At 42.9% G+C, this 27746-nt stretch overlaps 1 protein-coding gene across 1 annotated transcript in view; it reads right to left on the bottom strand.

Annotated features, from left to right (window-relative positions):
* The window catches only part of LOC127410031 (CKLF-like MARVEL transmembrane domain-containing protein 4), a 64448-nt gene extending 38782 nt beyond the window's left edge, over positions 1 to 25666 (bottom strand). The window contains exon 1 of the mRNA XM_051645027.1: positions 24903 to 25666. Coding sequence (XP_051500987.1) covers positions 24903 to 25088 — 186 coding nt within the window. The 5' untranslated portion in view covers positions 25089 to 25666. The remainder of the gene's footprint in view (positions 1 to 24902) is intronic.
* Between the last annotated feature and the right edge of the window lie 2080 nt (positions 25667 to 27746).

Here is a 27746-nt window from a genome sequence, read left to right on the forward strand (position 1 = left end):
GTATTCCATTCTGAAGTGATCATCCTTAAGCCCTATTCCCTTCAAAGACTTTACCATCCATTGTGAGAACTTTGAAATACTAAAAGGTGTAGGGCTCAAAAATAAGGGTCATTCAGAACTCCCTTTTTAAGTAATTTTTATTTGAAATTCTGTTTGAAGTGATCGTACAGCATGACTATCATGATTGTTCTCCCTTAGGAGGGCCATTTGGAATGCATTCTATGATGATCTGCACGGCTGAGAGCTCGAGACTGGTCCACATGTAGTCACACGTGCTCTGCGCTGATCTGTCCATTGAGCCGGGGTGACTGATCCAGGTAGAGCTGTTTCGTTTCATTTTTGGAACATTTGCCATTTGATATTTCTCATACGCAACAAAAAACACAGCGCATAATAAGAGAGTCGGCCAACTTTGTAGACGCACCAGTGCGACCTCTTGAAAAGTTTAATAGCACTGTTAGGAAAAATGGTTGCAGAATGTGTCAGGTCTCCTTGTTGTCATTGTGGTGGCCGGCCTGGGGGGTGTGCGACCATGTGTGGGGGGGTTGGGGGCAGGAGTGATGGGAGGGAAGGGGATGGGTGGAGGTGATAGGAGGAAAAAAACACTAATTGCCTCAGCACTTTTCTATGCATTTAAAGTATGTAATATTGAGGGGCCTGGGTAGCTCAGCAAGTAAAGACGCTGACTACCACATCTGGAGTCGCAAGTTCGAATCCGGGGTGTGCTGAGTGACTCCAGTCAGTCTTCCTAAGCAACCAATTGGCCCGATTGCTAGGGTGGGTAGAGTCACGTTGAGTTAACCTCCTCGGGGTGTGCGTGGATGCCGCGGAGAATAGCGTGTGCCTCCTTTATCATTGATAAAAGGCCAATGAAAATTGCAGAGTGGTATTTGCATGCCACTCCCACTGACATACAGGTATAAAAGGAGCTGGTATGCAACTACAATACTCATTCTATTCGGAGCCGAACGGTCATGCTCACTGAGCTGAATTCCCACGACTGTTCATTCACCTCTGCTGGATCTGATGGCGCATTTCAGCGGCTTCTCCCTCCTATGCCCTGGTGCACTGCAGAGAATGCCCCTGGGTGCTTCGGCAGAAATAAAAAGAGTATATTTCTCTAAAAGAGTATATTTCTCTAAAAGAGCGACACACACGGAACGTCTTTTTAAAGATGTGTCTTTTTAAAGATGCCTTTCCTTTGTGTGTTATTCCTGGTTGCTCTCGTTATCTCTCACCTTCTGACGGTCACGATCACTGTCTTTTGTGTCTGGGCACTGCTCACGCGGAGACAGCGTTCGTGGATGGGTCATGTACTCATTGCGAGAACATGTCCATGGCAGCGATGCGGTCATGACTTTCCTTCGTAAGAAAGCAAGCCACCCCAGAGGCTCCCTGCCTTGGTCTTCTACCCACGGGTATGAGGCCAGCGCAGCTAGCACTGGGGGTGATTTGGGGACCCCAATGGGACCGCCTCCGCCGGGTATCCCCCCGCAGACCTCCCATTCCCCAGCACGCTCGTCTGCCCCGATCGGGCTTCCGGATGAGTCCGCCGGCTCGTCTCACGGTGAGTTTGACCTCTTATTCGGAGCCCGTGAAAGTGATTAGCCCTCGAGCGCAGTATCGGGGAACGGGCTCGTCCAGTTGGACGCGAAAGCCTCAGCTGGGCTCCTCCGTTCGGGTGCAGTCGCCCAATCACAGGCTGAAGCAGAGATGACGACATGCTTTCCCGGGCAGCCGCGAGCGTCAGGCTAGAGTGGAACCCTCCGCTCTCCCCTGAACCCTCGCGGCTCGGTGATTGGTTCCTGGGCTCGCGGCGCCGCTCAAATACACGCCCCGCCCCATTCCTTTCTTCCCGGAAGTGCATGAAGAGCTGACAAGGTCGTGGGAGGCACTTTTTACTGCCCGGTCCTGATCTTTCAGCCTCCCCGCCCTCACTACTCTCGATGGTGGGGCGGCTAAGGCTATTCGGCAATCCCCCCGGTTGATAAAGGCGTCGGTTTGGCGACCGACCTCGCTCTCCGGGCGGCAAAGGTCACGGCGCGGTCTCTTGGGCAGGCGATGTCAACCTTGGTTGTCCGGGAGTGCCACTTTTGGCTCAACATGGTTGAGATGGGAGAGGCTGACAAGGCACAGTTCCTTGATGCCCCATTTCCCAAGTTGGCCAGTCCGGCAACACCGAGGACTTTGCCCAGCAGTTCTCAGCGGTGAAGCAGCAGACGGAGGTTATCCGGCATATCCTGCCCTAGGGCGGCTCAAGATCCCGCACCCGGTCTGCTTGTCGCCAAGGGCGTCCCCCTGCGGTGACTGCACCGGCTCCGCCGCAGCCTGCCCCTGCGGCCCGGCACCGGCATGAAGCCCACCGCAGGAAGCAGATGCCACCCGTCTCGTGGCCGCCAAGAACCCACAAAAGGCTTCGAAGCGCCCCTGAGACGGGCAACACAGGGATGACGAAACCCGCTGCTCTGGAGCTGGTAAGCAGACCACTCCATCCCCCGGTCGAGGGCCGGGAGGAGAATCTTTGCATTTAATTGCGCAACATGCCCAAGTGGCTGCAGTATCCAAGAATTCAGCAAGAGCGGTTTCCTTGTTCCCTTGGTCACATATCCGGTGTGCACGGCCGTCATCATGACCACCGTCCACCATTCTATTTTGGCAGGTTTGGCGCTCCAGTGGTGGTCTCCCCACCCCTGAGAGCCCAGCTGTGGCACAAATCCGCCCCCGATGTGACAATCTCCACAGGTCACGAGGACAGGCCTCTTCCTCCCCTGTCCCAGGCTGTTCCGGGGGTAGTCACAAGGAGCCAGGTGAGTACTTCAATGTCCCTGAACTCAGCACAGTGTGGCACCTCAGGCTCTGCCCCGCCGATCTACCATGAGACTTCTCCACATGATCGGCAAGACCATGTGACGTATTTTCCACTTAAATATCCCCCCCCTCTCTGGGCGAGGTGTGGTCTCCGCGGTGTCCTCCCCTTGGGAGGGACATCCCCGACTAGACCTGGTCGGCCCAGTCGGATAATCCCCCTTTTTTTCCTTTTTTTTTAGGGAGTGAAAAAAAGAAGGGGAAAAGAGGCCACGACTGGGCTATCCTGTCTCTATCTTTTGGGTAGTCGACTTGTCCCCAAAGGGCCATTCAACACTCATAACTATTTTGGGGGAGGTTGCGTGTTGGCCTGGTGCGCTGGCTACGAGGCACACAGTTGTCTGCTCGTCACACACCACCAGTTCCCGTAACACAGTTCAGCCAGTTGCGGCGTTTTGTATAGGGACCCCTAGTGTCACTACATCGACACAACGTCGAGTGAGTGACAGATAGGGAACGTCATGGTTACTTGCGTAACCTTCGTTCCTGATGGAGGGAATGAGATGTTGTGTCCCTCCTGCCACAACGCTGAACTACCCACTGAAATGGCCAGACCTTGTCTCGGCTCCTCAGCATAAAACCTGAATGAGTGGTTGTATACCAGCTCCTTTTATACCCGTATGTCTGGGGGAGTGGCATGCAAATACCACTCGCCAATTTTCATTGGCCTTTTATCAAAGACGAGAGGTGTCTCGGGCTCCCAAGAGTGACCCCAAGTGTCACTACATCGACACAACGTCTTGTTTCCTCCATCAGGGAACGGAGGTTACGCAAGTAACCATGACGGTCTCCGGGGTAACGCGCTCAACAAGCCACATGATAAGATGCGCAGATTGACTGTCTCAGACATGGAGGCAACTGAGATTCGTCCTCCACCACCCGGATTGAGGCGAGTCACTATGTCACCACAAGGACCTACTTTCATTGGAAATTGGGGAGAAAAGGGGAGAAAATCCACACACAAAAAATGTATGTAATATTGGTTACATATTACAATGCCCAGAAATAAATATATATATATATATATATATATATATATATATATATATATATATATATATATATATATATATATATTTTATCTCAGTTGTCTATGTATTTGATTAAAATCATGATTTTAGGTCTATATGTTTCCATTGAATTATATATTGCATTAATAATAATATATAAAAAATATTGATTAGATAAAAAATAAAAATAAAAACCTCTGGTCAGTACATTTTGCTTGGTGCAAGATAGATAAGACCCTCTTGCCCGGCTACTGTCCCGATCTGGGAATTAGTGCTGGTTTTGAACGTGCTTATAGGTTCTCCGTTTGAGCCACTTGAGGCGGTAAGATATGCACACTCTCTTTCAGGACAGTGCTGCTTATTACTTTGGCATCAGTCAAACATGTTGGGGACCTACAGGCCTTTTGGTCAGCAACTCTTGTTTAGAGTTTGGACCGGGCCTGTCTAAGGCCATTCTCAAGCCCTGAGAGAGTAATATGTCTAAAGTGCTGGCAACCCCCTTTACGGCTGAGGTTGTTACACTGTAAGCATTCTCTCCTCCTACCTTTGAGTCGGAAGAGGCTGTGAGACTAATTATGCTCTTCCCAGATAGGGCATTGCGCATGTACATTGACCGAATGTGTCAATTCAGAGTGTGTGAACAACACTTTTCCAGGTTTTATAACCTGCATGTATCTTCCTTCTCTTCCCGGATTTTCACCGAGAAAAAGGATGACTGTCCAATGTTCGCTGACCAGTTGGTTAGTGTCATTGTATTGGGTGTTAGGTCAATGAGAGCATACGAGCAATGATTCACTAACCTGTTGGCTAGTGTCATTGTACCAAAGTCCTTGGCTTAGGTGCTTGACCATCCTGCTCCCTTCCTTCCCACTAAATGAGATGTGTTAATACATTGGACCACTACCCGGTATGGTTAGTGTCTCTGTCTTGGCTTCTCTGTCTGTCTTGTTCCTCCACTTTTCTTTGAATTTTTTCAATATGAAGGTGTGGTTAAAGCAATGACTTTTTGCTACACTTTTGGCATTGCCTTATCAGTAGAATGGCATTATGGTATATGGCTCCTACAGCCTTCAGTCAGAAAATTCTGATGGTGTGGTGATGGGCTCCAGCTTATTTGCCTGCGATGATGCAAGCATCGGAGTTGCTCCTTCAGCGTCAGCTACTGATGCAGCGCCTTTTTTCCTCCTTTCAGGGAACCAAGGTTACATTTGTAACCGAGACAACACTTGACATGCTCCATAAAGTTTTCTAGTCCCCACATTGTCAAATGTCACAAGTGCACTTGATGTAGACTTGGGGTATCAAGGTCTTTACCATATGCATGTCTGTGATGTAGACAAGACAGTTGGGTGTCCCATTTTTCATTTATGGTTCAAAAGGGTGAGCAAGATTACCCGATATGTAACTGCAATGTGCTCTTTTGTGAAGCTTGAAGTGGATCAGACATCACAGTTGTCTACTTAACTACTGCACGTTACCAAAGCGTGGACTCAGAGGAGGACTGCAAGGACTGAGGGGGCCATTTGGGACATGGCCAAACGGTCTGAATTACAACAGTGCATCATAAGTATTTGTTGATTGTGGACAATCACACTAACTTTTCACACAATAAAGATCCTGTTCAGAGACATCTGAAAATAAGCTCATGTTTTTATTTGAAAAGCAGGAATGGCATCAGCCAGCAACCTTTATTGCAATCATATGGTTTTACATGGCAGTGACCTGATCTAGCATGCAAAAAAATAACTGTATAATCTATTATCCATAAACATACACTCACAAATTTCATACATGTATTAAACATATGATCTAAAGATGTACAGTATGGTTAAATGTTGGAAATGAGCTTTTAGTCAAATGTAAATTCTGCTTATAAATGAATTTCTTCACAAAACTAACATTTAAATGTATTTTTCTTAAATGGGCAGCAATAGAGACAAAGGGTGTCTACTTTGAAGAAGCTAAAATATAACATAACTTTGATTTTAACATTTTGTTGGTCACTAGAAAATTCCCATACCTCCATTTGTGCTATTTTATAGTTTGATGACTTCACTATTATTATAAAATGTAAAAAGTAATAATAAGGAATGAGTAGGTGTGTCCAAACCTTTGACTGGTAGTGTATATAATTTACATTATACAGTATTTTACAGTATATTGCATTTTCATACAAATTCATACAATACCCTGTCTGACCATAACTGTTAGCATTTGTTCATATCCATTTATTGTAACAAGACAGGAATTACATTCTTGTTCTCTCCTTGTCAAATGGTTGGTTTCTTGTCAAAAGCCATCCAAAGCAACATACAGTACATTAGCAAAGGCCACACCAGGAAAATCATTGGTTTGCGTGTCTTGTTAAGGGCCACAAACCTTGAGGTTGGTAGCACATCTGATTTGATACAACATCATAATGTAGCTACTTCAACCAAATACTTGAGTCCCCATAGCACTAGATTGCTTCTCAAATGTACCAGCAGTTCAATGTAGCTTTCAGAGATTTGTACATCAGATGATTTTCATCAGCAGGATGAAAATGTTTTTATCACTAAGGGGTCAACTGAGAATTTCTTTCTCTCTAAAACACATGCAAAGCCATAATTATCTAACTGATTTATTTGCATTAAGCTCATTAGGGAAGTGTGGAGCAAAGATAAATGACTTCACATGATATCTTGGTTCCTGTCAGCAGTGCCAGCAGAGCCACTATCACTACAGTTTATTGTGAGCCCCTCCTTCTATTATAAAGAAGACTAAAGATGTGCATTTGGAGATGAGGTCACTTCTCTTAATAATCTCAGCACAGCCCATTGCCCACATGCAGCAGGTGACAGCCATGAAGACAGCCCATGCCGGGTGAGATTTTAAGTAGTGATTATGTGTCAGCCCCCACCCCCTTCCTCCTATACTTTAGAGCCCCCCTATGTTTCATATAAGACATTAGGTAATCAGCAAGTTCCTTGTCATAATGCCCACATGGAGTAAAATCCCCAATTTTACACACGCCATCTGTTGTGCCCAGAAAATTAATGGCAAGAGGCTTGGTCTGACAGCTTGCATTGTGTTCCAAGCGCTCCTCCTTGAATGGAAATTACCCTTCCAGCTCCCACCCAACAGTCGTTTCCTAGCCTGAAGGGAATTTTACTGGTATCCTTGCATAAAATTGAAGCCACTATTCCGAAGCTCCTTAATCTTGAAGATGTTTGGAGACAAGCACTCTCTACATTACATACATTTTATGAGAGTGGCTTAAGAGAATACACTTACAGATGTACATGTGCCAAAAGCATCTGGTAAGTCCATCAAGCTCCCTACATTTTACAGAGAGTGCTCTTTCAATAATATTTAACTTTCCTATATCACAATATAACCTGAAAATTGATCCTTCAGGGTAAACTGACTCAATTATGTTACAACTTCACAGCTTCCACTGCTCTGATAAAGCATTGATGATGCTGAACTTGACAAACATGTCAAAGTGTAGGAAGCAAGTCTGAATCAGAATAATATAAGCTGGCATCATCAATCTGGTGGCTAATGCTGCGTGCACTTTGTGTCAAAATTACTGTAGTTGCGAGGTGGCAACTCAGAGATTCTACTCTGAGCTGTTTGCGTCTTGGACCTTGGAAATTTTATGTTTCTATGGTAACATTTATAAGGCCAAAATGGCTTTGTTGTTGATAACAGCTATCAAAATATCACCTAACAAATATCACTCACACAAAACTTACCACATTAATTCATTAATTCACCTCTATATGTTCTTGGAATTTTTTTAAGAACAAATAAATCACTCCATGTAATGTCATGACAGTCAAGTCAAGTTTTCAACTTGTAATTACTAGATCAACCAAGACGTGAACACTTTTTACAAGTTGGAATCTTGAAATGACATAATTTCTAACAAGACATGAACACACCGTTAGGCCACGTCCACACTAATACATTTTGAAAATGCTCTCCATTAGCGCATTCTTTGAAAAAAAAAAACCAATGACATTAGGAAACTGAAAATTCAATGAGTTCTCATTTGAAAATGAATTAGTATGGATGCGGTCTTAATTTCTCAGAACCTACATAGGCAGTTGAAAAGCTAAAAGCTTTTGCCCTTCAGGGATACATTTAAAGGGTTCCTCCTAGTCAAACTTGTTGTGCAAAGGAAGCTGTATAAAAACACAGTAACACAAGGGTCTGGTGGTGGTATTGGTGTATTTCCCGGCAAAATACATTTCAAGGTGTTAAATTCAATGGGAATACCGTAATTATGAACGTAAACTTTTGCAAATGGTCAGATTAAAATACAGTTTTGTTCATTTCTTAACTTCAGGTTCATCATTACCCCACTAACTTTACCTGACAGACTACAACAGATGGCTTAATGTCAAAACCAGGCCACGATTGCTGCCTCACGTGTCTGGGCTACAGCCACGCTGAGACAGCGTTCGCAGATGGCTCATGCTCTCACTGCGAGAGCGTGACCATGCCAATGTCGTGGTCGCGGCTTTCCTTCTTAAAGGGGAAAGCCACTCCAGCCGCTCCCCGCCCCGGTCCTTCTACCTACGAGTATGTATAAAAACACAGTAACATAAGGGACTGGTGGTGGTATTGGTGTATTTCCCGGCAAAATACATTTCAAGGTGTTAAATTCAATGGGAATACCGTAACTATGAACGTAAACTTTTGCAAATGGTCTGATTAAAATACAGTTTTGTTCATTTCTTAACTTCAGGTTCATCATTACCCCACTAACTTTACCTGACAGACTACAACAGATGGCTTAATGTCAAAACCAAATGGCATTACTACGATTAAAGAAGCCAAACAGATCCGGTTCAACAGAAAATATATTTTGTATTGACCACACCGCCATGTTTGTGACCAAAATTCCATTAACCTTCAATGTGCTGTGCTGTTGGATGCGGCAAAAGTCACTAAAAAACTTTTTCTATGGGCGCTTCGACAGCTAAAAGAGAGTATGTATATTATATTTTCCTCTAAAAGAGTGGCAGTGGCGGAAAGCGTCTTTTAAAAGACACCTTTCTGTCTGTGTATATTTCCTGGTTGCGGTCGTTACCTCTCCGCCTCTGATGGCCACGATCGCTGCCTCACGTGTCTGGGCTACAGCCACACCGAGACAGCGCTCGCAGATGGCTCCTGCTCTCACTGCGAGAGCGTGACCATGCCAATGTTGAGGTCGCGGCTTTCCTTCTTATGGAATTTTTCTGTTAATTATTGTTATAAAAACCACATTTAATCTACTTTGATTCTGTGCTGTAAGACATGAAAACTTCTTAGGAACATGAATACTTTATCATTTATAGGCACTGTACCATTTGTAACTGACAATACTGTCTTTCAGGTCACCTATTTTGGACTGGCAGGGGGTCTGATTGTAAAAGAAACTGTCTGGAGAATAATGCCAAAACTAATGACGAACCAACTGGTGAAGCAAATTAACTGGCACGGAGTGAATGGGAAGTATGGCTTTGAACCGCCATTAAAGATGTACTCAGTAAGTTTTATTTTGTGTATCATAGTGTTAATTCATTTTCATCGTTATAGGAAACACATTTACGCTTTCTTGCCGAGAGTTAGATGAGAAGATTGATAACACTGTCATGTCTATATGCTAGATATGAAGCTGGAACCAGGAGATGGTTAACTTAGTGCAGCGTAAAATAATAATACATTTTTAAATAATAATAATAAAAACAATTTAGTAATGAAAAAGGACCAATAAGAGTATTAATAAAGAACCGTATAAGGCATATCAATAAAATAAAGATAACATTTTAAAAATATACACAGCTCTTTAATAAAGTAAAAGTATTTCTTATCAGATTACTCGGTTAATCAATATATAATAATCGGTAGAATACTTGATTACTAAAATAGCTGTAAGCTGTACCTATTTACAGGCTGTAATACTTGCCAAAGTGCTGACCATGCAGGGTGCCCAAACTTTTGTTATGGGCCTTTTTCTTTATTGTCATTTTGAAACTATAAAATATGTCAATTGTATTCATTTAAAATTAAATCTACAACACAATAAAATCTGAATACTTTCTCAAATTACTACATAACCCCGTAAAGTGCTAGTTTTTTCCCATCTTTTCCAGTCTTTATGCTAAGTTAGGATAACCAGCTTCATGTTTGAACAGGCAAACTTGTGCCATATTCACCTGATTGATCAATTCTTTTTATTTCTTTTTTTTTTTTAAGAATCTGAGAAGAAATGCAAGTACTGCCAGTGCGTCAGACGGAGACATTGAAAAGTTCATAAAAAGATGGCTGCAGCTTGCATCTGACAGAGATGGGGGAAGAAGAGAGTGGGCCCTAAAGCAAGTAAATTCTTTCTACGGTATGTTACAAATGTTGTTACCATTTACCAGAGTTACCATTCATGTCTTCAGTCTGAGATTTCTGAGATCTATCTGACTAACTAACCATATGTGTCATTGTCTGTGCCCCTTCTTATCTCTCTCTTTCTGTCAATCTGTCCCTCTTTTAGGGTACACTTAATGAGGAGGGTCCTGAGGTTTTCTAGTTTTTCTGTTTTGCATTTGTTCATGCCACTTTTTGCTAGTTCATATAAAGCTGTATGTTGATGTAAGTGTTCAAATAAATTCTCATACTTCTCATATTTTCATGGTGTCATTTTTACTTGGAGAAAAGGAGCACATATGGATGTTATTGGGTAATACATGGGGTAGTAGGTGGGGATGCCATGATAAAAAAGAGGGTGAAAGGGCCAAACCCTCAATCCTTGTAAACTTGACATATTTTCAAAATTCTTAAGCCAATATAAACTAATTTGTTTAAGCTTATAGTCCCCCTCCACTCCAGTTTGTTTTGCTTATTGTTTCTTCATATAGATGTTTAAGCTGATTTAATGACGTATGTTCAGTGTTGCCAGAAGGCTCTGAGCTCACCTAAAATCTGAGTTTAAGGCATGTATCTGTGAGGAGGATTTGACTGTCACAAATAGTTTAGAGCCAATCACGGTAAAGCATAACACCTACAGATTACAATCGTGAAACTTAAAGCCTCCAAAGCCTCACAAACACTGACAATGGATTTTACATTGAAAAAAGCTTCCATTCTGCAGTTCAACTTTTTAAATGAAAAATATTTGCATATTAAGTTTGGTTACACTTTATTTTAAGGTGTCATTGTTACAGTGTAATTATACATTTAAGTACTGAGTAATATTAATTAACAACATGTACTTACTATAGGGTTAGGGTTAGGAATACGGTTTGGTTTAGAGTTAGTTATATGTAATTATGCATAATTTACTGTTATTGCTACAGTAAGTACATTAAGTGCAAGTATATGCTTAATTTAGCAAACAAGCTAAAATTGCTTTGGCAAAAATTTATTTTGTTGTTCTTATTAAATAGATGTGGTTTTGTATTTCATATACATGTGTACCTTTGGTACCCAGACTCAGGCCAGTACCGGCTAAGTGTACAATTTTTGTTGCTGTGATTGTGGCCCTATGCTGGCAGTGTCGGCTCAGTTTTAGCACCCGGGCTCGGGCCAGTGTACTTGGGCCGATTCTGGGGCGTCATTCATTGCTGTGTTTCACAAGAGTCCGGCAACTGCAAGCGGGCCGAGTTATTTCTTCTGGCCTCCCGGATCTGGGTCATTATCGGGCCAAACCATTTTGGCTACCTGGGCAGCGGCGTCACGCTGCACGGGTTGATGTATATGAGACCGCTCAAGCACTGGCTTCAGACTCGAAGTAGCCGTTGGACGTAGAGTGAGGTCAGTGATGACCAATGGATACGGGACAGAATGGACGGCAGCCAGAGAGGACTGGACAGACAGGTTAACGGCCACGAAGGGATGGACAGGCTGTCCCCCTCCACCTTAAAGGTGTATGTGGCCGCTATAGCGGCGCACCACGATGCAGTGGACGGTAAGCCCCTCGGGAAGCACGACCTGATCATCAGGTTCCTTAGAGGCGCGAGGATTCTACAATCTCCGGGTTGTGCCGGTTTCATCCCGTGTGTTGTCAGGTACGAACAGGTAAGTATGCAGGGCAACTGGCCAGGTGTACCGCTTGCGTACAGCGCCTTTCCTCTTCTGGAGGGGAAGACGTGCGCTTTTTTTCCCCCAGCCGAGTTCACGAGACTGTGGACCATGGATGTCCTTCCTCCTTAGCCCTGTGGCAGGCGAATTCAGCGAAGAAATTAAATGCTGGCCCAGTACGTGTGCTAGTAGGCCCTGTACTGGGATAGGTGCTCCACATGCACTGGTTGCCCGTGAGTAACCCTGTGTGATGTATCTTCCGCAGTATGGTTTCCCCATTGGTAAACCCGCGTCTTCTTTGGGCAGAGTTCCCTCCGCCATCGGTCACCGTGTTCGGTAGGACCTACCATGGGGACTTCCTCCACATGCGATACTGCCGGTTGGTAAGTCCATGTGACGTATTTCCACACAATTACCTCCCCTTCGGGCAGGGTGTGGTCTCCGTGGTGTCTTTCCCTTTGGGAAAGGACACCCTCCTGACGCGGATGCTTATGGCCCCAGCTGAACAATTTCCATTTTTGGGGAGAAAAAAGAAGAGAAGAGGCCACGGCTTGTGCAGCCTGTCCCCATTTTGGGCAGTCGGCTTGTCCCCAAGGTGCGGGGGACCATACGATGTGCGTGGAGCGTTGGGGGAGGTTACGTGAGAGCCGGATGCGCTTGCTACGAGGCACGCAGTGGTTTGCCCGCACCTGCACCGCCAATCCATGTAACACAGTTCAGCTAGTTGTGGCGTTTCATATAGGGACCCCTAGTGTCACTACATTGACACAACGTCGAGTGAGTGACAGATAGGGAATGCCTTGGTTACTGTCGTAACCTCCGTTCCCTGATGGAGGGAATGAGACCTTGTGTCCCTCTTGCCACAACACTGAACTACCCACTGAAATGGCCGGGACCCAGTCTCAGCTCCTCAGCGCAAAACCTGAATGAGTGGTTGCAAGCCAGCTCCTTTTATACCTGTATGTCCAGGGGAGTGGCATGCAAATTCCACTCGCCAATTCCCACTGGCCTTTTTTCAAAGATCAGAGGTCATTGGGGCTCCCAAGAGCGATCCCTAGTGTCACTACATTGACACAACGTCTCGTTCCCTCCATCGGGGAACATAGGTTACGACAGTAACCAATATGTTATCTGTACATGTGTCAACTATATTTATAACACCATCGATTTGGATACAATTAAACTGGAAATGCACACAGGACAATGTTATTCACAACACCAAGACTGTATAAAGGTATGTGATAATTATAATACATTGTAATTAATAAAAAAAGCACTATAATGTGAATACATAGTTTATATTTATATGTGTATATACAAATGTTAGTCAATAAACAACACATCGTAATATTATGAAGCAAATAATTTATTCACACCACCAGTCTACAATGTAAACATATTAATCTTATTCAATAATATGCCTCGGTTGCTTTCTGTGTATTGTCTTTATGAGTTAAAATCAGCTCTTACATTCATACAGACAGGATCAACACAGACGTTTTGTAATATTTTATCCAAATCAGAGCAGAAAAACACAAACATTTGTAACTTCTGAATGAGAGATGTTATGGTGATGTACCAGTTGCCGTATGTATTTGCTGGTCACACATCAGACTCACTGGCGTATGGAGGTAAATCGTTAATAAAATATATTTAAATGTCCACGAAAGTCAAATTTGGCAATATTTGTGCTGACCTCAGATGTACACACACCTTTTCTGGGACTTGGCATAGATCAAAAGCATTTTGGGGGTTTTCTTGATATCATTTTATGGGTGTTTTTCCAATCACCGCCATCTGTTTCCATCCGCTGATGGTCACAAATATGGCGGCTGCTGGGAAAAAGTGACATCACTGAAACAGGTCAATACAAGCATTCAATTATATTTTTATTCTTTTGTGAATGGAACAGGATGGATGATCCATTGACATGAATGGTTTAGCCATGAAAACAGCATCTGCAGATGGACAATAAAAAAACCTCACAAAGATTAAACAGTCAAAAAGGCTCCTCCTTATCCCACAGGGGCTTTAGGTAAATCATTGGCTAAAGCATGGAGAAACAGCCATGGTTGAATATCCTTGGCAAGCTGAGAGCAGGAAACATGCAGCCATGTGAAAAGTCCTGTGCTACAGATCAATTTGCTCTGTTCTGTCTATAAATATTCAAACAATCTAAATACCAAGCAAGTTTTTTAACAGGACATGTCCTGTACAGCGGGATCATATATCAGAATGTGGTAATTGAGGACCTAAAATCTAAGACGCAGAGCTAGATTCAGCCATTTCAGCATTTAATATATAGTTAATATATTACATAGCTGTCACACTTTGATGAGGTACAGAATGACTAATCATTTATTTTAACACAAGATTTTATGGCCGCAGCCTAAACATCCCATGGGATATCTCTGGAATGTTGCAATTTAAAAGCAATGTGGGAACTTTCTGAATCATATCCTGTGTAGTTTTTTCACATTTGTATTTTTACTCATTGCCACTCTCTAACCTGCTCATTTGACCATTGCTGAAATATAAACAAACTTTCTTCTCATGTCTACATGAGCAAAAATGTTCACACAATGTTTGACCTTCAACAGGCACTATGAAAACTAAACATTGCAGGCGTGTGATAAACTATAGAGGCCTTTCCTTCACCTTCCATTTCTGTCTATGACAACCCTGTGTTCACTCTAAAAAAACATGGTTCTTGAAAGGTTCTTTATTGACCTTTATAGTTCTATTTAGAACCATATCTTCCTGAAGAACCCTTTTGTATTAAAATGGTTCAATGGGCATTAGGGGTTCTTTATTCCCACCCTTTCTGTTTTTTAACTTAACTGTTTAACTAATAAATTCTTTCAAAGCTACTGCGTGATTGTTTGACTCGCAGCACTGGAGTCCTGGCAGCCCACCGATTAATTTCACAGACAGTCAACACTCTCCACAGGTTAACTTGATATACATTTTTAAATATGTCACTAAAACATTTTAACCATTAGTAGTTTTAGAATGAGAGTTATCAGGGACAACAAATCCCATTAGCGCAGTTAAATGCGAGTGAGCATTTACTTATTTTTGTATCACTTCACTTGCTGTTTTTAAAAGTGAAACCACTGCGAATTTAAAATTGACATTTTATCATAAATGTGCTGTTTGGGAGCAAGAGGTTGGCCAAATTTGAAGTCATGATTTATAACACCATATTTATTTACCGTATGGCTGTAACTGTTCATGTTGGGAAAATCACATTTTCTCAACTCATTCACGTCATCAAAATCCAAGATGAATATACAGTTGTCACGGTTTGTGTCGGGAAGAACCCAATTGCAGACAGTCAGCACTTCAAAACTACTTTAATAAAGAAAATATAAACAAAAACTAACCATGAGAGGGCAAAACAAAAAACAAAAGAAAAAACAAACAGAGAACTATCAATAAACTGAAATACAAAACCAACAAGGACAAAATACGAGAAATAAAACAGACTGAAACAAGAGGAAGAATCCAGCACAGGAAAGAGCATGAGGAAAATATAAAAAGAGGGAGAAATCAGGCAGGCAAAGGAGAGGGGCAGGTGAAGCAAATTAACAGAAGATCAGAGAAACGAGGGGGCGGGGTCATGACATGACAAAAAACAGAAACAAGCAGGGAAAGAGAAACGCATGGAGAAAACAGAACATCCCAAAATAACACAAAAAAAACAACAACAGTGTCAGGATCCTGCCACAAAATTAAAAAAACAAGACTAGACTGATGACAGGATCCTGAGAGTACCCCCTCTCTAAGGGACGACTACCAGGCATCCCAAACTAACTTAACCAAACACAAGTCCAACAGTAAAGGGGGGAGGGGGCAGACAGAGCAGTCCAGGGCAGGACTGGAGGTATAGGAAGTACCAACCAAGAGAGTGAGGGTGGGGGAAACCAGGGGGAAGGCTTCAGAAAGGGGACAGAGTCCGGCCGCCTGGGAGGAGGCTCGAGGACAGGCATGAAGTCAGGCAGTGCGGCGACTGCCGGACAGGGGCTAGGCATGGACGCTGGGGAAATGACAGACAGGCAAGTATCCGTTGGACACAGAGTGAGGTCAGTGATGACCAATGGATATGGGACAGGATGGACAGCAGCCAGAGGGGACTGGACAGACAGGTTGGTGGCTGCAAAGGGATGGACAGACTGGTCAGCGGTGTCTGACAGATGCTGGCCACTGAACTGAGTAAAAGGCTGGTCACCAGTGTCTGATGGGTTCTGGTTACTGGGCTGCATAACAGACTGGTCGCTAGAGTCTCATAGGTGCTGGCCACTGCACTGAGCAAAGGGCTGGTCGATGGCCGCTAGGGATTGGACAGGATAGTCGATGGTCACAGGGGACTAAACAGGCTCGTCAAAGGTCACCAGGGCTGGACAGGATCATCAACAGTCACAGGGGACTGGACAGGCTCCTCAACAGCGTTAGAACTTGACAGACTAGTTGACAGCCTCAGGGAACTGCACAGGCTCATTGACAGCTGCAGGGAACTGGACGGACTCGATGACCACGGGGAACTGTACAGGCTGTGTGGCAACCACCATGGTCAGGAGTGCTAGCAGTGACTGGGAAATGGCCTCCGTGGCCGGGAACGCTTGCAGCGACCGGGGAACAGGGGCCCTTCTCCCCACCTCCTCTTCCGGATTGTCAGAGCACTGCTGCAGGAACGGCCACCACCTCCTGGCGGTATGCAGCGGTAATTGCTGCCGCCTCCTGGCAGTCAGCTGCGGGCTCCTCCGTCTCCTGGCGATATGCAGCAGGGACAGGCACCTCCTGGCGGTATGCAGCGGGGACGGGTGCCTCCTGGCGTATGCAGCGGGGACGGGTGCCTCCTGGTGAACAGCCGCAGCTGCTTTGGGGGCTGCAGCAGTCCTCCTTTTTCTGTGATGCTTGGCTTGTGGTGAACCACAGTGGGGCATGGACAAATTAGACCATGTTATCCGGTGTGGAGGTCCTTCCCCTGAGCAAGACCTCCATCTCTATTAGCCAGCAGACGTGGTTCACCACTCCCCAACAGGGCCATAAAAATGTCCCCCCTAACTCCTCCGAGCTGAGAGGCTCGTCAAGTCCGGCCAGGCACAGGTGTTTAAGACTAGTCTCACCCATGCACAGCTCCTGGGCCACATCCAGAAGAGCGATGGCATAATTAAAAATGGGCTGACCGCCCTGAGAGCAGCCCAAAAATTTGGTTCAAGGAGATGTGCTTTTGGAAACCGATTCCTGCCGGCCAGAAGCTGGGTGGAGGAACAGACCCATAATGAAAATAGCTGACTGTCTGCTGGGTTCAGTTCTGGCTGGATTCTTCTGTCATGTTTTGTGTCAGGAAGAACCCAATTGCAGACAGTCAGCTCTTCAAAACTACTTTATATAAAAAAACAGAGAACTATCAATAAACTGAAATACAAAACCAACAAGGACCAAACATGAGAAATAAAACAGAATGAAACATGAGGAAGAATCCAGCACAGGAAAGAGCACATGAGGGAAATATAAAGAGGGAGAATTCAGGCAGGCAAACAAGAGGGGCAGGTGAAGCAAATTAACAGAAGATCAGAGAAACGAGGGGGCGGGGTCATGACAAGACAGAACAGAAACAAGCAGGGAAAGAGAAACACATGGAGAAAACTGAACATCCCAAAATAACAAAAACAACAAGAGTGTCAGGATCCTGCCACAAAAGTAAAAAACAAGACTAGACTGATGAAAGTATCCTGACATACAGTAACCTGTATGGCAAAACTATTCCCAAGCTGTTACTATTTTAAGCATTTACATGACTAATTGCATAATTTAAAAACATAATTTTTCTAGATGCAACATTGTCCTCTATGCATTAAATAATTAAAAATTATTTTACTCTTAACCTTTAGATTTATAAATGTAGCCCTACATAGTCCAAATAAAACCTGCATTAATTTTTTGCTAATATATCTAATAATTTTTAAGGGAATTCATGAACATAAGATTGTCTTTTTTGTTTTGTTTTATAGATCTCTACCAGAACATGCAGGTGTGACTAACTCAAGAGGTGAGTGTCATTTTGTAAGTCCCCACTCTGTTGAATGAGTTGGTATCGCCCAACTAGACGGCGGTGTCACATGTTACCTGTTCTTTTTCTCAGCGCTGGTCAGGATGCATGAACTCACAATCGTTTATTATTACTAGATGAGGATTTTTAAAAATGCTTTTATAGATAATGCTGAGGCAGATTTTCATTCACAGGTATGAATCCTTGCAATTATACGTTTTTATTAAAAATAACTATCCAGTGTAAATGTCTCCAAATGGATATAAAGCATTCTTAGATTTAAATGCGGATGAATAGAGGATTCAGTTTTGAAGCGTCAAGCGCCTCCTGCAGGAATAAAATTCACAAGACAGTCAGTGGCTGACAACGTGCAATTTCAATTTGTAGGTCTGTTACCCACACAAAACTTTCGTATGAATTTAGAAAACATGAAATACATCACATGAGTCATATGTGGAGTCAGTGAAGATGTTAAAGGTGTCCATAGAAATGATCCGCTGTTTTTCATGGTGAGGAAAGCAGACAGGCATTTCAGATGAGCAGGTAAGAATTGTAATTTTCTGAATGGGTAAATTTTTTTCTGAAACATTAACCCTAAAGTTTTTTCTGAATGTCTGATATGATACAGTGTTATAAATATTTAAGAGTATGAATTAAATTAGGGATGATGCGATTATACAGTTTTACTATTAACCACGTGTAGAGCCGAGGAGGGCGGGGCCGGGTTGGAATGAGACACACCCGGTCCCCAATCAGCCTGATGGGGCGCGCAAGGGATAAAGGCGGCCGGGGACGACAGTTCGAGAGAGAGAGAATTGCAGGCAGCTGTACTGTGTGTTTTTAGTTGTGTGTTTTTGGTTGTGTTTTTTGTTTAATAAATTGTTATTTAAGTTGTCAAGCCGGTTCTCGCCTCCTCCTTTCCACTGAACCCCCTTTACACTGGTGCCGAATCCCGGGAAGGAGGAGGGATTCCCGTCGCAGGATCCTCGACACTGCCGTCCACCCAGGGGGACGGAGTAGCCCGACCACCCGGACGCGGGGAACGGCTGCCGTCCGCGAGGCGAGTGGGGACGGGACTCCCCGACCACCTGGAGCGAGGGAGCCGCTGCCGGGGGCGGAGGAGTGCCCTGCCGTCCCCCGGGAATGTGGAGGGGTCGAGAGAAGACCGCCGTCCGCGGGGGGAGGAGGGAAGCGACTCCCCGACCACCTGGAGTGGTAGGGCCGCTGCCAGGGGCGGAGGAGAGTCCCCACGGGACGCTGGGAACGCGGAGGGGAGTTCTGTCCGCTGGGGGTCGGAGGTCTGACTCCGGTTCGCCCGGGGAGGAGCGGCTGCAGTCCGCCTGAGAGGGTGGAGTAGTGATCAGGGACCACGCGACGGCGCATCAGAGAACCGGTGAGTTTCTCTTTTCTCTCTCTCCTCTCTCTCTCTCTGTCGCTCCGTGTTGGCCTTTCCCTCGCCATTTTGTGTTGTTGTTTTTTCCCCTCCTGTTTCCTCCCAGGTCGAGGAAGGCGGGGAGGACCCGCCGGCAGTCGGGGGATAAGGCACCAGTGTAAAGGGGGTTCAGTGGAAAGGAGGTGGCGAGAACCGGCTTGACAACTTAAATAACAATTTATTAAACAAAAAACACAACCAAAAACACACAACTAAAAACACACAGTACAGCTGCCTGCAATTCTCTCTCTCTCGAACTGTCATCCCCGGCCGCCTTTATCCCTCGCGCGCCCCATCAGGCTGATTGGGGACCAGGTGTGTCTCATTCCAGCCCGGCCCCGCCCTCCTCGGCTCTACACTGCAATTAAAAATATCATGGTTAATTTAACCATAAGAATTTAGAATCCATGGTTAAAAACCATGAAATGCTTTATTTACACATGGCAAAAATCTTAGATATAATGTATAATGTGTGTACTGGAGCTGTTGCTATGGTTACGGAAGGTGGCTACAGAAGGAGACCTGCTTTAATGGCCAGGTGTCACGAACTGAACATGAACTTTCAATTCACATTAAACTGAAGCTTAAACACACAAATTCCAAAATATAACAGAGGAATTCGATCTACCAGACTCATATCCATCAAAAAAACGACTTAAATCGGTTGTTTAGCAGCATTTAAATGACTGACTGAAGACGATGGATGTAAACAAGCAGACAGAAGTCATAAGAAGAAACACATCCTTGGGACAGGATGCTCCACTAATCGTCCAACAACAAACTAGTACGTTTAATATTTTTAGCTGCGGTGATTTTAAAGTGATGAATTAAAGATGCCACTTTTTGTAATGTTTAAGCATGCACTTGTGTGTAGTTACTATCAGCAAGTAAACTTTGAAAAGTTGCTTCTTAAATCGTCCTCATTATTTAAAGCATTGCTTCTGTACAAATTCACCGCATTCAACAATAAATGTCAGTTTTAGTCATGATCGGACTTTAAATTGCCTGCTGTAAGCAATGTTCCCGTTATTATTTATAGTCCAATGGTTTATTTGTAAGGTGTGGTGGACAGTATTTAGAGTCTGTTGCTGATTCTTTATGTTGGAGTGTCTGACAGAACAACAGATTGCTTTAATAAACTGATGCAGAAGAAAAAAATGTTTAATGCCATGAACTACATGTTGCACACTCACAATAATATTACATTTACACTTTTGAAGCACTCTGGTTACATTAGCACATCACTGAGCTCGGGATGCGCATAAGCAGTGTTGTGCCCTAGATTGGAGCGTCTCTTGTTACCTCTTATGTTTACCAGTTTTATTTTTATAGAGCTTCCCTTAGCGTCCACATAACCCCCAGAAATACGTCCACTTAGACGTTTAGACAATTGTTCTGTGATATGCATTTTTTGCATCAGTGCTTTTGCATAATAAGCAAACGTGCAAATAATTGTAAAACTGGTTAACCGTGATTTATTTTCTCAGACAGTAATCTAACCGTCAAAAACTCACACCGCACTACACATACTGTAAAACAGTACAAATAAAAAGCCATGTGTTATCTTCATGAAGACAAAACTGTTGCATCTAATAATGTCTATTATCTCAGCTATTGTGTGTGCTTCCATGCACCATCACATAAAATAAAAAAATCATTGTTGGTTCGAGAAATGCATAAAGCCCCAAAAACTCAAATACAGTAACTCATTAAGCAATCTTTCAGCAAATATGCTAAGATATTTTCTGTAGTTGGCACACAGGTTGTTTCCTTTGGCAGTGTGCACAAGCCCTTGTTGTACCTAATGACTTTCTTAATTTCACTAGTTTTCCCCCAATGTGCATGCAATTTCTTAACAATGAATCATGATCAGGGCTTGATCTGAGATGCCTTCCTTTTGCTGAACAAGCAGAACACTAAGAGTTATAATTTTCCCCCTTCACTTGCAGAAACCTCTTATATGAGTTTCTGTGTTCTGATTGACCACAGTGACTCCATAGCTTTTAGAGTGTTTTGCTCATATCGTGTATCATGCAGACATAAAAGTGCAATCAGACCATCTTCTGAAAGTTAATTCAGCCAGACTCTATGCAGCATTCCCTCTGTCAATGATGCATTCCAGACATTTGACCCATATCAGCACATACCCAACAGGAAACAATTGTATTTCAAATATATAAAAAAAAATTTTAAAAAAGAGGAAATCTGCCCTACTCAGACTGATCGAATTTTACAGTCTGAATTTTTAACAGAAAGAAAGAACTGTAAGTCACCTCACTAACTTCTAACATGACTGCTGCCAATTTGCTTTACTACATTAGGGATACTGTACACACTTCTTAGCATCAAAACATGCCCTACTTACGCTGATGCACTTTAACATAAAAAGAATATACCCAAAGGTGAATATCTACAACCATGGCCAAAAGTATTGGCAGTGACATACATTTTGTGTTTTGCAAAGTTTGCTGCTTCAGTATTTGTAGATTATTTTTTTCACATGTTTCTATGGTATACTGGAAAACAATAAGTATTTCATAAGTTTTAAAGGCTTTTATTGGCAAAAACATTCAAAATATGCAAAGAGTCAATATTTACAGTGTTGACCCTTGTTCTTCATAGCCTCTGCAATTCGCTCTGGCATGCTGGATATCAGCTTCTGGGCCAAATCCTGACTGATGGTGATCCATTCTTGCCTTATTAGTGCTTGGAGTTGATCACAATTTGTGGGCTTCTGCATGTCCACTCGCCTTGAGGATATGACCACAGGTTCTCTATGGGATTAAGATCCTGGGAGTTGCCTGGCCACGGATCCAAAATTTCAACGTAATGAACTCCGAGCCACTTCATTGTCACTCTTGCCTTGTGACATGGTGCTCCATCATGCTGGAAAATGCACGGCTCATCACCAAATTTCTCCTGGATCGTTGGGAGAAGTTGCTCTTGCAGTACGTTTTGATACCATTCTTTATTCATGGCAGCGTTTTTGGGCAGAATTGTGAGAGAGCCCACTCCCTTGGATGAAAAGCAACCCCACACATGGATGGTCTCAGGATGCTTCACTGTTGGCACAACACAGGACTCATGGTAGCGTTCACCTTTTCTTCTCCGGACAATAGATTTTCCAGATGTCCCAAACAGTCGGAAGGGGGCTTCATCAGAGAAAATAACTTTGCACCAGTCTTCTGCGGTCCAATCCTTGTTCTTCCTGCAGAATTTCAGTCAGTCCTTGAGGTTTTTCTTGGAGAGAAGTGGCTTCTTTGCTGCCCTTCTTGACACCAGGCCGTTGTCCAAAAGTCTTCGCCTCACTATGCGTGCAGATGCACTCACACCCACCTGCTGTCAATATTGAGCAAGCTCTGCACTGGTGATGACACGATTCCGTAGCTGACTCCTCTGGAGGAGACGGTCCTTGTGCTTGCTGGACACTCTGGGACGTCCTGAATCCTTCTTCTCTGCAGTTGAACCTCTCTCCTTTAAGTTCTTGATGATCTGGTAAATGGTTCTTTCAGGTGCAATATTCTTTGCAGCAATTTCCTTGCATGTGAGGCCATTTTGATGCAAAGCGATGATGGCTGCATGTCTTTCTTTGGAGGTAACCATTGCTGGATGATTGGAAGCACTTCTTCCCTCCTTTTATAGCAATCAGTCTGCTCTTGTAATCCAATAAGAATGATAGAGTGATTTCACCTGACTAGTAATCATTCACACTTTCCCAGGTGCTGCTGATATGATTAGTGAAATGATGTTAGCTGGTCATTTTGTGCCAGGGCCAAAATAACAGTGAAATTTGGGTTTTTGTGATAAAGTTCATTTTTTTGGCCAATGAAGCTTTTTGCAATTACTTAATATGCATCTGATCACTCTGCACAATAATATAGAAACAATGTGAATCAACACCACAACAACTGAAGCAGCAAACTTTGCGAAACACAAAATTTATGTCACTGCCAATACTTTTGGCCATGGCTGTAAATAAAATCTGTGGGAATCATACACTCACCGACCACTGTATTAGGTACACCTGTACACCTACTTATTCATACGATTATCTAATCAGCCAGTCTTGTGGCAGCAGCAGTTCTGCGGACAGAAATGCCTTGTTGACGAGAGGTCAGAGAAAGTCCAGACTGGTTTGAGCAGACAGAAAGGCTACGGTAACTCAGATAACCACTCTGTACTATTGTAGTGAGCAGAATAGCATCTCAGAATGCACAATATTTCAAATCTTTAAGTGAATGTGCTACAACAGCAGAAGACCACTTTGGGTTCTACTTCTGTCAGCCAACAACAGAAAACTGAGGCTGCAGTGGGCACAGGCTCACAAACACTGGACAGTTAAAGACTGGAAAAACATCACCTGGTCTGATTAATCTCTTTTTCTGCTCAGGAATACAAATGGTAGGCCCACTGCAGCCTCAGCTTTCTGTTCTTGGCTGACAGAAATGGAACCCAACATGGTTTTCTGCTGTCATAGCCCATTCACTTCAAGGTTTGACATGTTGTGCATTCTGAGATGCTATTCTGCTCACTACAATTGTACAGAGGGGTTATCTGAGTTACCGTAGCCTTTCTGTCAGCTCGAACCAATCTGGCCTTTCTCTGTTGACCTTTCTCATCAACAAGGCATTTCCGTCCCCAGAACTGATGCTCACAGGATGTTTTTTGCCATCATTCTGAGTAAACTCTAGAGACTGTTGTGCATGAAAATCCCAGGAGATCAGCAGTTACAGAAATACTCAAACAATCCTTACCAATATGACTTTATACATTACACTGCTGCCACATGATTGGCTGATTAGATAATGGAATGCATAAGTAGATGTACAGGTGTACCTAATAAAGTGGTTGTGAGTGTGTGTCCAGGCAGGCAGGCAGGCAGGCAGGCAGGCAGGCAGGCAGGCAGGCAGGCAGGCAGGAAGGAAGGAAGGAAGGAAGGAAAGAAAGAAAGAAAGAAAGAAAGAAAGAAAGAAAAGAACACTAAACAAATTATGACACTGATGATGAAGAGATCTGGGTAATACTTTACAATAAGGTTCCATTTGATAACATTAGTTAACATGAACTAACAACAGACAATAGTTAAGCATTTATTAATCTTAGTTAATGTTAATTTAAAAAATAGTAATACATTTTTGAGTGTATGTTGACATTAGTTAATGCTCTATGAACTAACAAAATTAATAAATGATGTAAAAAAAATAATTGTTGATTGTTTGTTCATGATACCTAATGCATTATTATCTTCTTCCAATTTGCTTTACCGCAGTACTGATACTGTAAAGACTTCTTAGGTCCAAAACATGAGTTTGCATTTTAAAATAACTGATGACCCCGATGATGAAGACTTCTGCTGTCCTGCTCAGACTATACCCTTGCTAACTTCAATGACTGCTGCCAATTTTTTTTTTACTACAGTATGGATACTGCAAAGCTTTCTTGGGTCAAAACTTGAGCTTGTCAGGAATGGAGAAACATTGTGACAATTTGAACTTACCACTTCGATTACTTTTAAAATGCCGAATTGAGATTTGGTATAGTCCAGGTCACACCTGATGCCTCTGAACACGTTTCTGGAGTGCACGGGCTCGGTAGTCGGCTGATACGGACTGTTGGCCCCTGAAATCATCGAAGTGTTTGAGGCCTCGCCATCAAAGCCATCGGTCTCCTCGTTATTCCTCATGCTGAACTCCCAACTATTCTATCGTCACGTCCCGCCCAAATATGAGAGTCGATTTTGGGGTGTAAAATAAGCAGAGATCCAATGGTTTTCTAACCAGGTAGAAAACGACACTCGTAGCAACGTTTCAACAATGAACAACCCTCGTTACAAAACGATCACCGTAAACACAGCAATGAACTCCAGCGGTGTGTGACCTACAGATCCCGAGTCCAAAGACAATTCAGGCTCGTCCCGAAGACTACATCCACCTTTCCATCATCTCAAATCCCATTCCAACCTTTGTGCTGTATTCGAATATGAATAGAGCTGAACGAGCCCGAATAATCATGCATTTTCTCTCGGCATGTCCATATTTCACCGTCTCAGAACGGGGATGCAGCACGTAATGTTGTCGAGTTGCGAGTCTCCGCCCTCCAAACTACATTCCTCTGAGGATAGAAGGGTTTGATAGAAACTCTTGTTGACTGATGTCAGAGAAACAAAGGCACAAAAACAACGATAAACCTCACAAAAGGGAAGCCTGGTGTTCTTATTATCTCTTGTGGATGTGAAGAAGATATGTTTCATCAAATGCGAGACGACACACAGCAGTTTAGTGCATGGCAGCGTTTCAAAATCTAGCGAGCTGCCTACCTAGACAGCAGTGTGTGGCGTCAGCTCGCTCGGAGGGCGCCTGTGATGATGCCTCAAAATGCGGTCGGTGCAGGGTAGCGTTGCACCAGCTGTGCGTAAGTTCTCACGTAAGTTAGTACGTAAAGTTCACACTAAGGGCTTAGTAACTACTAGTTAGTTTGTAACTAAGTCAGTGCTTAATTTGGTTGCACCACCTGTTCTTAAGGCAAGACTTAGCTAGTAGGTGGTAAGCTCTCCCTGAAGTAATGCATAGTCGCATAATATGACGTTTACTTGTACTGACTCAATAAACAGCCTTTAAATTTGTACATACAAGTGTTAAAAAGCCGTGAACTTCTATTTGATTCTATTTGAGTTGATGTTAAAACCTTGTCTGCTCACGTAACTGTCAGCTGAAATAAATTATATCCCCATTAAAATACGATACGTAATAAAACAAGATTTAATTAATGGTATATTTAAATAATATTCAATAACTGTATCTAAAATTAATAAGGGGCAATAAATAAATAAGTACTAATACAACAGGCTGGAAAAAAAGACATTTATTCATTTTAATATCTATTTAGAGTATGTTGAAACTTGAAACCGTACACAGGAAAGTGCACCATTAGATCGGGTTCATGCTGAAGAGGTAGTTTTTTTTACATAATGTTTTCTCTTGTAAATGTAAACGAGTGTAACTGTCAACATCATCATATATGTCGAAATGATTGATGCCTGTCATGCAAAACATTAGTTCATTGATGTCATTAAATATCAGTCTGCTTTATTATTCCATCGGTTAATCCTGGTCAGAGTCTTCCGTAAATATTTAGTTTATACGTAGGGTTACGTCCTACCTAAGTTTAATAGTGCAACGCTCAAATATTAAGTAGTGCGTAAATTGTGACAGGTTGTGTCTCGTTTGAAAGGATGTGTCCTCCGCAGGTCGCATTTGTTGGCCGCATACGTCATCGAGGCTGTCTCGTTTCATTCTTTTTTTTTATTATTTATTTATTTTATTTATTTATTAATTTTTTATTGGGAATGCAAAAAAGGTTAACAATTGTATAAATGTAAGTGCATATACATAAAAGGCATTGACAATAGATAAAAAATAATAATACAATTTTTTTTTAAAAATGAAACGAGACAGCCTCGATGACGTATGCGGCCGACAAATGCGAACTTTGTAGCACGCATCCTTCCAAACGAGACACAGCCTTTGTGTCCATTTACGCCACAACTAAGTTGTAACGTATGTATAGCTGGTGCAACCGGCCCCAGGAAACGTGTGTGTGTGTGTGTGTGTGTGTGTGTCGGTAGTGACGAACTATACAGGTGTGAGCAGTGTGGAGTTCATGGGTTTCTTAACTTACTTTACTAACCAAAAGACCTTGACTACAGAAAGACAGACTGTAGTGAAACATTCTCCTTGAAACTCCAGATAAATTAAGACATCTTACTTTAGAGATTAGTTTTAATTGATATAACAAATATTGTCTACCCTTAAAAGTGGTTCAAACAAAATCAGACTTGTGTCATGTCTTTTTTTTTTTTCAAGCCTAACCAAGGAAACAGGCGGCAAATTAGCTGTTAGTCTATGTACAGGCTATCTGGTGCATGGAATTGTATGGTCTGTACTACCCCTGTCAAATAAACAAAAATATAATATGATTTTATATATATATATATATATATATATATATATATATATATATATATATATATAACGTATATGATAACAGATATGTAATATTATTACTACTATAAATATAGGATCATTCATACATTTTCATATCTACTTTCAAGAGTGGGTATAGTTACTGAGAGAACAGCACTGCTCCCTACTGGCTTGGTTCCTAGAACCATACAACCATTTAAAGGGATAGTTCACCCAGAAATGAAAATAATCTCATAATTTACTCACTTTCATGCCATCCCAGATGTATATGACTTACTTTCTTCTGCTGAACATAAACTAAGGTGTTTTAGAAGAATATTTCAGCTATGTAGGTCCGTACAATGCAAGTGAATGGTGAC

The sequence above is a fragment of the Myxocyprinus asiaticus genome, chromosome 2 (assembly GCF_019703515.2).
Source record: "Myxocyprinus asiaticus isolate MX2 ecotype Aquarium Trade chromosome 2, UBuf_Myxa_2, whole genome shotgun sequence".
Lineage (NCBI taxonomy): Eukaryota > Metazoa > Chordata > Actinopteri > Cypriniformes > Catostomidae > Myxocyprinus > Myxocyprinus asiaticus.